Raw genomic sequence first — 13417 nt, 5'->3', positions numbered from 1 at the left:
TTAATGCAGCATACATGCCTGAAGTTAGCCTTCATTTTGACACAGCCATCATTTCCTTAAATGCCTTCCTATAGCTGATAGTCAGTAGGGCCAGGTTGCTCGATTGTATGGTGAATGTTAAAATATTTTTTCATTTTTGTAAGTAAGTTGAAATTAAACTTTTACCAATGAAGTATTTTGATAATTTGTTTGTTTTTTTTCCCAAAGTATGTGAATCATCTGCTGTATTTTTGTCTGAAATATGTATCCTATTCCCATAATGTATGTTATTTTATTATTATACATAGAAAAAAAAAAAGTAGCTTTTATGGTGGAAGGAAAAATGCTTAAATCGAAGAAGCTGAGTTACATATCTAAATGCTTCTTAGGCACAAAATAGCTCAGCATTTCAAGGTTTCTTGCATAACTTTGCATAAAAACGTTTTAAATTCAACTTGATAGTATGGCTGTAATTCAGAAAGCATTCCTTTTTCTATTAGAGGAATAGATATATTTCATATATCTTTTGCCGATGTGTGAGTCCTTAGACAGAATTGCTTCTTAGAAATTTTTTACAGGTTCATAATAGATTTTTCATTTAATTTGCTTTAGGCAGCAGCAAACTAATTATACAGATGTTTGCTCTCGAGGAGAATGCTGTGTTTTAGTGCATTTCTAGAGGAATGAGGCAAAAAAAAAAATGTTAAAAATGATTGCAAATTGGATGACAAGTAGACCTAAATTTCCATTGCTGTTCAAAACACATACAGGACAGGCAGTGTTGGTTTATGCAACCTTCCTAATGCTATTTGTTCTTTAATCTTTCTGCCTGACTGCCACATATAAGAAAATCATTAAAAGAGCTAGACCTGTGGTAGTGCTTTCTCTGTTGTAGAATTGCTCAGGTTGGAAAAGACCCTAAAGATCGTTGAGTCCAACCATGACCTAATGATACTACCCTAACTCTAACAACTCTGCTAAATCATGTCCCTGAGCACCACGTCCAGGGATGGTGACTCAACCACCTCTCTGGGGAGCCTATTCCAGTGCTTAACAACTCTTTCTCTAAAGAAATTTTTCCTGATATCCAACCTAAACTTACCCTTTCGCAACTTGAGGTCATTTCCCCTCTTCCTGTCACCTATCGCCAGTAAAAAGAGACCTACCCCGCTCTCACTGCAATCACCTTTCAGGTATTTGAAGAGAACAGTAAGGTCTCCCCTCAGCCTCCTTTTCCCCAGACTAAGCAGCCCCAGTTACATAGTCACTTCTCATAGGGCATATTCTCCACGCCTTTCACAAGCCTTGTTGCCCTTCTTTGCTCCTGCTTCAGCTTTGTGGCTGTGGTAGCAGCCTCAAATTTTCACTCCTCTGACTTCAGAATAAAGAGCTGTCACAGTGGAAGAATGAAGTCCAAGAAATGTCTTAAAAAAACCCAAAACCGTAGGTGCCTAAATTCTAGTTATGCTTCATTTTGGTTACCCAAATCCAAAAATAGAAGTGCTCAGCAGTGAGCTTTTCATACGCATTTTTTTAACAAAGAGGAGTCTGGAACATAGTTGTCCCATAGCATAAGCTGAAGTTTTCACATTAGTCCATTAGCAAAGAAGAGAAGGCCGTATTCCTCATAGAGTTGTAGTGGGATTAAGTGTCATGTTTCTTGAGTGACGCTGCTGCTCAGAAGATACTGAAGGCTTCTGGATCTTTAGCTCAAAGCCATTTCCTCATACATAATTCTGTTAACTTTCACAGGAGAACATTTGATTTTTAAATGATGTTGTCCTGACTGTCTTTTTTGACTTGCACTAAACAGAAGGTAAACAGCTGCTCAGTGACCTAAGCTTTTGTGAATCCCATTTTGAAGTCGCATGGCATTTCCCAGATATTGTCAAGAACTGCCTTATTTTTTTTTTTTTTTAATTTTGGAGTTCTGGATTCCCCTTGTGATCACATACTTTAAATAACATTGAGGTGGACTCTGATCACATTTTCTGTTTCAGCTGTTATTAATCAGGAGGCATGCTTAATGTTTCTCTGATCAATTTTAATTGATACAGTAGAATCTTTCAGCCTGTGTATGTTTAGATGTTTTTTTTTTTCCCTCCTCCATTTGTACTGTGCTAATTACTTTTAAAGGTCAGTATAAAGCACAATGTGTTGACTGAAGGAGGCCATACAATTTTAATACTACTTAGCAGGCTCTTGGAAAAAAGCAGTCTTTAACAGTATGCATGTTCTGTGAGAGTTGTTGGTTTTTAAAGTACAGACATTGAAGAAAATACCAGTGGGCTGGATACTTGTTATAGCTTAATGATATCCTGTGGTTAAATAAAGGCCAAGGCAAACCACCCATGCTTATTTTCAAGCTAGGATAAGTTGATTTTGTAATTTTTTACTTTATGAATTATAAATAATATTTTGCATCAATATTATTGTTTTCTTTTCTCTATAACGTCTTGCTTATAGTAACTTATAATTCACATTTGCAGTGGAAAAGATTTGTGCACAATTAGCAAGTACATCATAATGAAGCGTAGTTAAAAACTTGTCTTCTGTGTGAGTTTTGTTTTGCCTTTTTCTTTTTTTTCTTTTTCCTTCAATTAAATCCAGCATTGAACAGCCTCAAAATAACATTGTTGAAGGAAGAAGTGACTTATTTTGTATGAGATACTCTCAGGGTGCCTAGGGACTAGTATTGAATGTCAGTTTAAATTTAAAACTCAGCATTAAAGTTTAAGGTTTTCCAAGAAAGATGAGCACTGCAAATATCAGCACACTGTAATGCAGAAATAAAATGAAAACTACCTTGAGTATTTTAATTATTATGGAATATGGAAAATGGGAAATAAGCTTAGAAATAACTACTTTTTCTTTAAGTACTCTCATATTAGCCATAGAACTGTCCAATCCAATATCATTTTGTCTCCCCTTTAATTTCAGCATATATATATATATTTTTTTTTTCCACAGGATAATAGAATGCATTGTCTACTATAAAGTATGAGTGTTCCAGCTGTCTTCCAGCTTTTAATGAGGTATCTTTGCAGGGAAAGGAGATAACTTAAAAGAAATGAAACAGTCCATTTCAGTGAAATGGCACGCTTTGAACTTTTTTTGATATGTGTGTCTGATCTTTCCAGCAAGCAGAATCTAACCTAGTTAAACTTACTTTGTCAGCTTGGAGTTTTAGAGCAGCATTACCCAGTCTGATTCAAATAGCACCACTGGCATTCTCAGTTTGACTGCAAGCTCCCCTGAATGCTGCCTTATCAATAGGTCCAGTTTGTTCCTTTGTTGCCTAGCATGCTATACTTTATATAACCAAGGCTGTACTGGTAGTGTTTTGGGATATGCCAAAGTCAGTTTAGAGAACCTGCGTTCATAAATGAAGCAGTGGCACATCTGCAGTAGAAGTAGGTAGAAGTGATTCCTCTTGACTTAGTGCTCCGGGTCATCCGGTTTCATACTGAAGGAAAAAAGAGCTTTGCTTTCCAGTCTTTCAAGGTGGTTAGTTTTATGAGTTGTTGTTGTTTTTAAGTTGGTGTGTTGAATCGTGTCAGTTTTGGAAGGAGACTGTAGAAACTAGTCCACAGCTATTGTAAACTTACCTTGTGTTAGGTCTTTTGCTGCAGTGAAAAAGCTCCTTATTTGTTTGATAATGTGAATATGGTTAGGGGAGATCACATCTCCTATCTAGTGTACTGAGGCAGACAAATTAATATCCTAAATTTTGCTTTGCTATTCCCATTTCTTTTTCTTCTTTTCCTGAAAGTGCTCTTTTAATGCTTTTCACGGTGCTAGAATTAGGAGTAATGTAATGCCTTGGGTGAAGTGTAATGAACGTAAGTTTATTAGCTGATAAAGCTGTTGCTTTTCTTTTGGACAGTCTGAAAAAGTGCTATGGAATGAGATAGTTCTGGCTTCCATCGTTTGTCAGTGTGAGGTATGAGTATTCGTTACCTAAGCCTTACAAGCTCTGTCAGTGAACAAGTCAAATTAGTGTGTACAAAACCAAGATGACTGATAGTGCCACTCTTTCAGGAACAAACAATGAAATGCTTTTTACACCTACCTACAGAGGGAAGTTAAAAATATGTGAGAATTGTGCTTTATTTGAGAATTTCAATCCCCAGACTCTTCTTCCTACTCAGTAAATAATTTTGTTATAAAGTTAAGTATGAACTTAAAAATGCTCTCAGTGAACTCCAGTAGTAAAATAACAATTTTTCAGCAAAAGGTTTTTATAGGCAGCATTAATTATTTCAAAAATTAGTTTTCGGAAACTTGAGATCATTACTGATTTCCATTATCACATGTTATGCATCAGATAAGACAAGTGGGGTTTACCTGCACCGAGCACAATTCATACAGGAGGTGAAACTTGATCTTGTGTAACCCAGAGAGTGACGGTACAACTGTTCTTACTTTGGTGGTAGTGTGGATGGAGCAACTGGTTTGACTTTCAAGAAAACTGTGACAGTCCACTTAAAATGAGTTTTCATGCTCAGTACTTCAGATATACATTATAAGAGACTTGTGTCCAAGTTGGATGCTGCAATGTAAAAATACTGCTTTTTTTTTTTGTTTTTTAACATAAATGTTCTTCATTCTCTTTTGCAAAGTAATACTTCATTTGATCAGAAACTGTCGTTAGCTGATCGTATCAGAGCCTTGTGCGGGTTCCAAGCATTCAGTCTGTAGTAAAACTTGCCTGAGTTGTTTTCAGGTAAATGAATACTAAATCCCCTGTTGATCGGGGTAGCCCAGAGTCCCATTTGTTTTAAAATAAATACATATAAGAAAAAATCTTATGCTTCAATGGATTTTTCAGATAAGGACCGAAGCAAGTCCTTATAAATAGCAGAGTTCATGAACCGCGGGTAGGAGTCTCTGTGCATTAAGGTGTAGATTTGAAGCTGTGCGTCATCGAAGGTATGTTGTGAGGGTTCCAGCATGTTTCGGTTAATCACTTCCCTTACTCTGGAGTCCAAGCTGACCTGCGTGTTAAAATAAAGAATCATGTAAGTAATAGTGGTGTACAGTTTCTTTGCTATTTGTTCTGTTGGCTTAAAAATATATATTTTTTAATTGTTTCAGTTGGTGTCCTTTAAGAGTATAAGGACTGTTAAATACGTGTATATTTACACCAAGAATGATTCTGTTGAAATTTGGCAATAAAAATCTATTGAATATCATCAGAGAAAGTTTCTCATAGAAGCAGTGTTGCTTGAACAAGCCCATCTGCAACCCTGTTGCTACTAAAACCTGAAAGACTGGAAGATTATTTCCAGACCGACTTCCTGCTCTGTAGCAGAGAGGATTTGTAATGCTTTGTGACAGCTGGTTTCCTTGGGAAGTAGTTCTGTGGTAAAGAGACTGACTTTGGAGTAAGCAGGATGACGCAGATGGAAATTGCAACCTGGAAAGACGGTGCTCAATCAAATCCCTATCTTAAAAAGCAGGATGAATTGATGTGAACCACAGGCATAGTTATAGAACGATTCCACATGCATTCAAGTGATGTTTGGTTTTTTTTCCTGTAAGCACCAGTCTGTGGAAAGGTGTTAGCATTACTAGAATGCACTGACTAGATTTAAACAGCGTTTTTATCTGCATTTTATCTGCAACTTGGCACCACAAATAATGAAGTGTACAAATTTTTGCAAGAATATAAGAAAGTTTAAAATTCCTGCCTTCTTCTAGAATTATGCTCAAATTATGAATCAAGATATGTTTGAAACCTGGGGCATTTTTTACCAGCAAAGTGACAGGTAGATTTGAAAAATTTTCAAGCTAGCGTTTTTGTTGTGTGCCGTATTTTGAGAGCTGCTTTTTACACAAAGGCAATTTGTGCTGTGCAAATAACACTTTGTTTGTGGTTACTGTGCTTTTGGAGACCTGATCTATGTGCACTGCAAAAGAAAACCACTGATTTGTCCAACAGATTTTAAGTTGAGCAAGGATAAAATCTTCATCTCTGTCTTGAACTCCATGATCTTTATGGGTCCTTCCCAACTCAGGATATTCTGATTCTGTGTTAAGTTGTGCCTCAAACTGAAGCCTTCACATCAGCATGCCAAAGCAGCATAGGAAGAATTTTCTTACAGACGGTGAAAGTAGTTCTGACCATCTCACCTCAGTACTGGGTTTGTCTTTTACCCCTAAATCTCTACTTCTTAGCAGTGGAATGTGGGGAATGAGAGATATTCCCCGGGTATTCTAGCTTTAAACACATCAACCGTGCAAAACAGCACCAAAGAATGGGGAAAGCAATATACCTCCTTTGGAGAAAGGATAGAAATATAATCTTCATAAATCAGTCTTGCTTTTTCTTCGATGACACTTTTGTTGGATTCCTGTTTCAGTTCCTCGCAGGCCATCCAGAAAAGCATGTTTTCTTCACTGAATTCTGTTCGTAGAAATTCACGAAAAGCATTTCGACCAGCTGGCGTAAGCATCAACTTGTCAAATGACTGAGCCCAAGCATTCACTTCTTCAAGAGTAGGAGCGGGGCTGTGGAGGTAGGATGAGAGGGCAAGAGAGAAATGAGCAATTGTTACTTAAACTATTTTCATCTGGTAGAAGGCATCTGCCATCATGATGGAACAAAAATGCAAAGTTCATGAACCTCTTTACTCCTTACTGGAACTACCCAAGTGCAAACTGCAGTAAACAGATGCGTTTTTGATAAGATGATTGCCTGTACGTTGATGCAGAAATTGCACTTTACTGCTCAGAGTAATTGCAGTAAAAAAAAAAAACCCTCGGCAACAACTAAGCTTTTTATTATTCATAATAGTCCTTACTGAATCACTGTGTTACAAAGTGTATGAAAATATGTAAAAAGCAACAATCCAAATACCACAACAGACACCCTCCAATCTACTGCAGCTTCACAGATCCTCCTACCTGCTTGGGCAACTCTTAAGAGACAAATGCCTGGTTCTTAAGAGTATCTGAGGCCTTTTCTAAGGCCGAGCTGCCAGGTAGCTCCAGTTATGTATTAACTGAATGGTGAAAGTATTAAATTTTTTTCAGATAAAGGATAGACTGTGTTTACAGTAAGGCTACCCAGAGAGGTTGTGGATGCCCCATCCCTGGAGGTGTTCAAGGCCAGCTTGGGTGGGGCCCTGGGCAGCCTGGTCTAATAGTAGATGTGGAGATTGGCAGCCCTACCTGCAGCAGGGGAAGGAGGTTGGAGCTTCATGAGCTTTGAGGTTGCTTCCAACCCAAACCATTCTACGATTTTATGACTCTGTAATTTACTATGTGTGTTTTTTTGTTTTTTAATCAGAAAGCATTGAAAACTGGAATGTGATTACACACCGCATATAAATGGGATGAAAGGATATACATCAGACTCTTGGTTCTTTCAGGAGCAAGAGATGGATGACTTGCAAATTCAGCTTTATTATTATCCACATTTATTTGCATATGTCTGATAATTGACTTTCATTATTTAATAAGATTTGAATTTTTGTTTCATTTCTTGTTTGATAGAGCACATGATAAAAGCCATACCTTTCCTCACAGTTCGGAATACCCTCTGCTTGGAGTTCATGGGATGTTCTCCTTGCTCTCTCTTCTTCCTGGTTTCTAACAGTAAGACTGTAAGGTAGTAAGCAAAAGTTTTACCAATTTTATGAAAGGAAAGGTTGAGTGAAAGAAATGCTAACAGGAGCCATAGTTATACTCTGATGCTAGCTCTTCAGTTGTGTAAGTTTAGCCAACTTTCATGCAGCAGAACTACACAATATCAGGAGTGTCCTTGGATAGAAAGTAATTTGTATCTGCAACAAAGTCTATATGTGCTCCACTGAGGTTTATTATACTGCAGTGTTGTTCTTACCTAAGTTACCCTTGATGCAATTATTTTATGTCACTTAAACTTGAGTGTTCTCTTTTCTTTGCTGATGATTCTTTTGATGCTGACTTTTAGCATGTCTCCTTTTAGCAAACAGGGACTGAATTCTGAGATTATTACATTTCAGTGAGAAATGCACATGTGCACACGAACAATTTGATCTGTAAAGCTGCTAACAGTTTGTCAAGAAGAAAACATTCCAGTGACTTACAACCAGTAATTTATATTAAATCTGTACTTCACCTGAGATAAAGTGGTACCGTTATTACAACTTCTAGGAAAATACCAAACTCTATTTCCTCATTTGTATCTTTCTTTTCCTCAATGTAACAGTTTGCTTTAATCTCTAAGAATCTCATTTGTCTCTAGCAAGGCTTTTTGTTAAACCAATCAATTCTTTTTTTTTTTTTTTTCTTCTTCTTCCTTTTAAGCTCTTGCCTTTGTCTTATTTGCAGCCTTACTATTTACCACTTATTCCTTCTCTTGCTGTCTCCATGGGTGGTCCATCATCTGCAGGGACCTGGTGGGAGGATGGAGAATGGTAATATTTCAAGGCTTGGGAAGAGTGGCTGGAGGTTTGGCAATAGAGGAGAGAAAAACTGAAGAGATAGGGAAGCTTTCCTCTTGTGAGATTTGTGAGCAAGCACATCTTTTCTCTGCAACATCTGAACCATACATTCAAACCAATGAACTACTGGAGTTTGTGTTTTTAGAAAATAAGTAGTTAAAGCCTATTCGTGCTTTTCTATATTATTTTTGTGTCTACATTAAGTATTCTTTTTACCAGTGGTTCTGACCTTTTTTTAATAAAAGAAGTGGTATGTATTCCTCACACAAGAACTGATGTGCTTGTCAGAGTTGTTTTTAGACTGACGGGAACAAACATATCCAACAGAAAGGGGAAGAAAACAAATCAGCCTAAAAGAAATGTTGCCTTCAGAGGTCATGCTGTGCCTCACAAGATGCCCTTGCGGGTTAGCTCATTTCCTAGGAACGTATGGGTAAACAGAGCTAAGATTCAAAATGCATATTCTCAGGTTTCCAAAGAGTAGCATGCTGGAGGCTTCAGTTTTAGCTGCAGAGCGAACATGGGCTGTGGGAATCTGACTGAGAGACTCGTTTCACCATTTCATTCTAAATCTACTATTAAGTGTATGCTGGGTATTGGCTGTTCTGCAAATCAGCTGCATGACTCAGGCAGACTGTTATTTTTATTCCTATTCATAACTTTTCTGTTCAAAGTACTTGAGCTATTTAGAGGAAAGGTTTTATGAACAGGGAATAAAAATAGCTTAATTATGGCTTGTTTTGCATTTCTTGCTACTAGAAAACAATTGTTCTCAAAGAAATCAGGGATTATTTTTAAAGCTAAAATGAGCAGCTCTGTTTTGGAGCCTGTATTGGATTCTTATTTTATTCTAGAGCGTAAGTAAGAATTTTCAACATTATGAAATTTGGGTAATATAATTCCATCTATTGAGTAAATTGCTTTCTTTGAATTGTTTGAATAGTGAAGTGCACAGATAATCAGCATCCTTGGGAATATTAGGTAAAAAATTAAAAAAAAAAAACAAAAAACTTATCAATAATTTCCAAGACAAAATGCAAGTTTTATGTACTCTGACTTCATAGATAAATGTCTGGGGTTTTCTTTTCTTATATACAAGTGTATTTGTAAGTGTAATAATGTAGGTCCCAAATGACCCACATGAGATTGTAGTGGACAACTGCTCGGGTGACACTGATGTTTGTATGGTGATGGTTGAGTATAGGCACCATTCTGCAAGGAAGCAAACTCTGATCCTAACCAGCATGGTATTTCTGTCTCAACATTACCATAGTTTACTTCTAAGCACCTGCTGCAAGGCTTTGTAGGATAGAGCCAGAGACCTTGGCATCCTGCAAAAAAAGAAGCCTTTTGTCCTTAACAAATGTTTTCTGTTTCCATCAGGGCGGACAGGGTTGGGTGTCTATAGGCTCTGGCGAGCTGCGTACTAATAGCAAAGGAATGATAAGCTTACTGTTCCCTAACTTATGTTCTCCAAAGCATTTGCTACCAGCTGCTGTTGGGAAAAAGTAATGGTGGAACAGATTCTTTGTCTGGTCAGTCAGGTTCTTTCTTCCACTTCAGTCCCAGGTTTGCTTGCTCTGAAGTGTTCATATGGTAGATAGTGTATTTACAAGAAGCACTCGGCGTGCTGTCAGTGTTTTGGTTTAATTCTTATGACTTAGACTTTTTTTCTTTATTTCAGTGCAAATTCTGGTCTAACCCATTAAATTAGTAATGCACCCCAAACAGGAACAGGACTTTAGAATATGGCAAGCTTTGCTTGAATTTTAAATGAAATAAACTGCATCTGATATGAGAGTGAAGGTGGACAAATTGTTGTTGTTTTTTTGTTTTGTTCTGTTTTTTTTTTTAAGGAATCCAGTGACTCCTCTTCCTGTTTGATTCCTTCCCTGATAAATTTTCCTCTTCAAAAGCTTGTAATAGGAGTTCTTTGAAAATATGTTCTGGTCCACTATTTACTGAAGGTGAGCACTGAACACTTCAGTGTTTAAAGTCTCTGATCCCAAGAGTTAGCTTGATATGAATTGCAGGTGCCATGAGTTGACACCACTAATTAATGACAACAAATCTGCTTGCCTTTACAACAGAGAAGCAGTGCCAGACACTTGGCTATTATCTTTCTGACCTACGCATCCTTACACGTACTCTTAACTCCCTGTAGCAATCTGTGTTCCTTCTAGGGCACAATCCTCCATCTAGAACTGTTACACATTATGGTATTGCTTTCGCTTTTTACTGGGAGTCCCAATGAAGCTCAAGGTTGAGGAGAATCACTATTAGTACATGATATACATTAAGTGTTCATTTAGTAGGTGATACACCAGTTCAAGGAAAAGGCCAAGAACAACCAGTTCTTAGGTTGCAGCTAACAAAGGCTACCAGGGAAGAAAAATAAAAGAAAAAGGAAGTAAAAGGGGTGGGGGGGGAGAAGCTAGACAAAACATTTCACTTGAATCACACCTGCAGTTCTGTAGGGATGGGTGAGGCTTGGGTCTATTCCTTCAGCTGCTGAGATGTTCTAAGTTCTGACCCTGAGTACTAATGCAGACAACTAAAAGCCAGGGTTTCCCTGAGCTGAGGACCACCTGGTACCACAGCCTTTTGTCTAAGGGTAAATGGCTATAGAAATAGAATCAGACTTAGATGCTCACTAACAAGATAAGCAGAGAGAGAATGATAAGGATTTCTAAAAGGAGGTATATAAGAGTTAATGTTCTAACTGTCTTTTTTTGTTGTTCTGTTTCTAACTTCAGTGGAATGTGTTGCTGGGGCTTCATTAAGAAGGTGATCGCTTGTGTGTGTGTGCACCTGCAAAGCTTAGAGAAAGGCTAACGCAAGGACTAAAACATCTCTTAAAATGCTTTCCTACTTATCCTCTTCTGAAGGTACTGTACAGAGATTAAACATGTATATATTGTTATTTCAGTGGCAAAAAAACGCACTGCAGTAAAAAGCAATGTCTCCTAATTGCAGTGTTGCTGAATGCCCCAGGCGGTTTGTTTGCTTCCTGCTGTCCCACGTGCTGGCTGTTACCTCCCTCCCCTTCTGTGCTGGGTAAGAGCCGTACCAGGAGCAGCTGCAGCAGCAGCACCAGCAGAAGCAGCAGGCGTTGGGCCCGCGGTTCCCTACGCTGTGCTGAGTCTGCATCGTGCCTGGGGTCTCCTGGGTTGCTGCCATCTGCCGCTTGCGCATCTCCGTCCGCTCCGATCCCATGGGCTGCAAGAGAGCAGGACAAGGGAAATGTAAAGCACATCTGGGTTTTATCATTTTAGTTTTGTCATAAAAATCGACTGAAAGCTACAGCTTCAAGCCTGCAAACAAACAATGAGACAATTATTGGTGGAGCCCAAGTTCTGCTGATTGTTAAAGAAAAAAAAAAAGGTCAGTGAAATGACAAGCTGTGCTGCACGCACTGTCCCTTTCTGACCTGTGTGAGCTTCAGCCTTGCTCTGCAGCACTTAGTATGTGCTCTCTTACTCCGGGAGTTGTGCTGTGTCTTAGTGCCTGGTGTGTTTGTAGATGAATTACCAGCTTGTGGAAAAGTGAGTGCAGCTTCACAGGGTCACAGGGGTTGGAAGGGACCTCTTGTGACCATCTAGCCCAACCCCCTGCTAAAGCAAGTTCCCTACAGCAGGTTACACAGGAAAGAATCCAAAGTGCCTTTGAACACCTCTAGAGAAGGAGGCTCCCAGCCTCTCTGTGCACCTTGTGCCAGTGCTCCAGTGCTTCAGTTGGATTGTGTTTGATCCTTGGATATGTAACAGTCATCCTCCTGTACCAAATGATACCTTTGTGTGTAAGGTTTTTTTTCAGGTAGCTAAGCCTTCCAGAGGGACGTGGACAGGCTGGAGAAGTGGGCCCACGTAAACCTAATGAGGTTCAGCAAGGCCAAGTGCAAAGGTGTTGCACTTGGGCCAGTGCAATCCCAGGTGTTTATACAGACTGGGGGAAGAGCCCCTTGAGAGCAGTCCGCCCTGCAGAGAAGAACTTGGGGGTCCTGGTGGACAAGAAGCTGGACATGAGCCAGCAGTGTGCTCTTGCAGCCTGGAAGGCCAACTGAGTTCTGGGCTGCATTAAAAGAGGAGTGGTCAGCAGGGAGAGGGAGGTGATTGTCCCCCTCTACTTGGCTCTTGTGAGGCCCCATCTGCAGTACTGCATCCAGGCCTGGGGCCTCCAGCACAAGAAAGATATGGAACTCTTGGAATGGGTCTAGAGGATGGCCACTAAGATGATCAGAGGGCTGGAGCACCTCTCCTATGAGGAAACATTGAGGGAACTGGGCTTGTTCAGCTTGGAGAAGAGAAAGCTCTGGGAGGGGCCTCATTGTGGTCTTCCAGTACTTGAAGGGAGTGTATAAACGGGATGGGGAACAGCTGTTTACAAGGGTGGATAGTGATAGGACAAGGGGGAATGGTTTTAAACTGAGACGGGGAGGTTTAGGTTAGATATTAGGAGAAAGTTTCTCATTCAGAGGGTGGTGACACACTGGAACAGGTTGCCCAAGGAGTTGTGGATGCCCCATCCCTGAAGGCGTTCAAGGCCAGGCTGGATGTGGCTCTGGGCAGCCTGGTCTGGTGGTTGGTGACCCTGCACATAGCAGGGGGGTTGAAACTCGATGATCATTGTGGTCCTTTTCAACCCAGGCCATTCTATGAAATCTTCTCTCGAGACCATGATGATTGTAGGGAAACTAAAATTAGCAGTTACAGATTTGGGGTTAGTTTTGTGTTGATAATTTAGTACCATATTTGAAATATAATCTGAGAGCCAAAGAGAAGATAGTTAAAAGTTGCCTGTTTAGAATGTTCGCACAAGTCTAGGAAATGCTGTTGTGAGATGGAGGAGGAATGCAGAGACGTTGTCACAGAGTTAAGGAGAGTCAGAAATACGTGCATTATTTTAGCAGAGCACAGCACTCAGTTCTGCTGGATTTTTTTTTTTTCTGCTGAATTTCTTTTTGTTTTATAGATCTTAAGAGTTTCTATTTTGCTTTTTTTTTTTTT

The 13417-nt window shown here is 39.2% G+C and overlaps 1 protein-coding gene across 1 annotated transcript; it reads right to left on the bottom strand.

The window, feature by feature from the left end:
- Positions 1 to 4414: 4414 nt before the first annotated feature.
- Positions 4415 to 12430, bottom strand: RGS20 (regulator of G protein signaling 20). The gene is made up of 4 exons (XM_031552861.1): positions 11482 to 12430; positions 7501 to 7587; positions 6258 to 6492; positions 4415 to 4976 (listed from the first exon to the last, which is right to left on the bottom strand). The coding sequence occupies exons 1-4, from the start codon at positions 11679 to 11681 to the stop codon at positions 4788 to 4790; spliced, it is 711 nt and encodes a 236-aa protein (XP_031408721.1). The 5' UTR covers positions 11682 to 12430; the 3' UTR covers positions 4415 to 4787.
- Between the last annotated feature and the right edge of the window lie 987 nt (positions 12431 to 13417).

The sequence above is a fragment of the Meleagris gallopavo genome, chromosome 3 (genome assembly GCF_000146605.3).
Source record: "Meleagris gallopavo isolate NT-WF06-2002-E0010 breed Aviagen turkey brand Nicholas breeding stock chromosome 3, Turkey_5.1, whole genome shotgun sequence".
NCBI classification, from domain to species: Eukaryota; Metazoa; Chordata; class Aves; order Galliformes; family Phasianidae; genus Meleagris; species Meleagris gallopavo.
The sequence above is the reverse complement of the archived record's forward strand: the minus strand, read 5'-3'. Positions and strand labels throughout refer to the sequence as shown.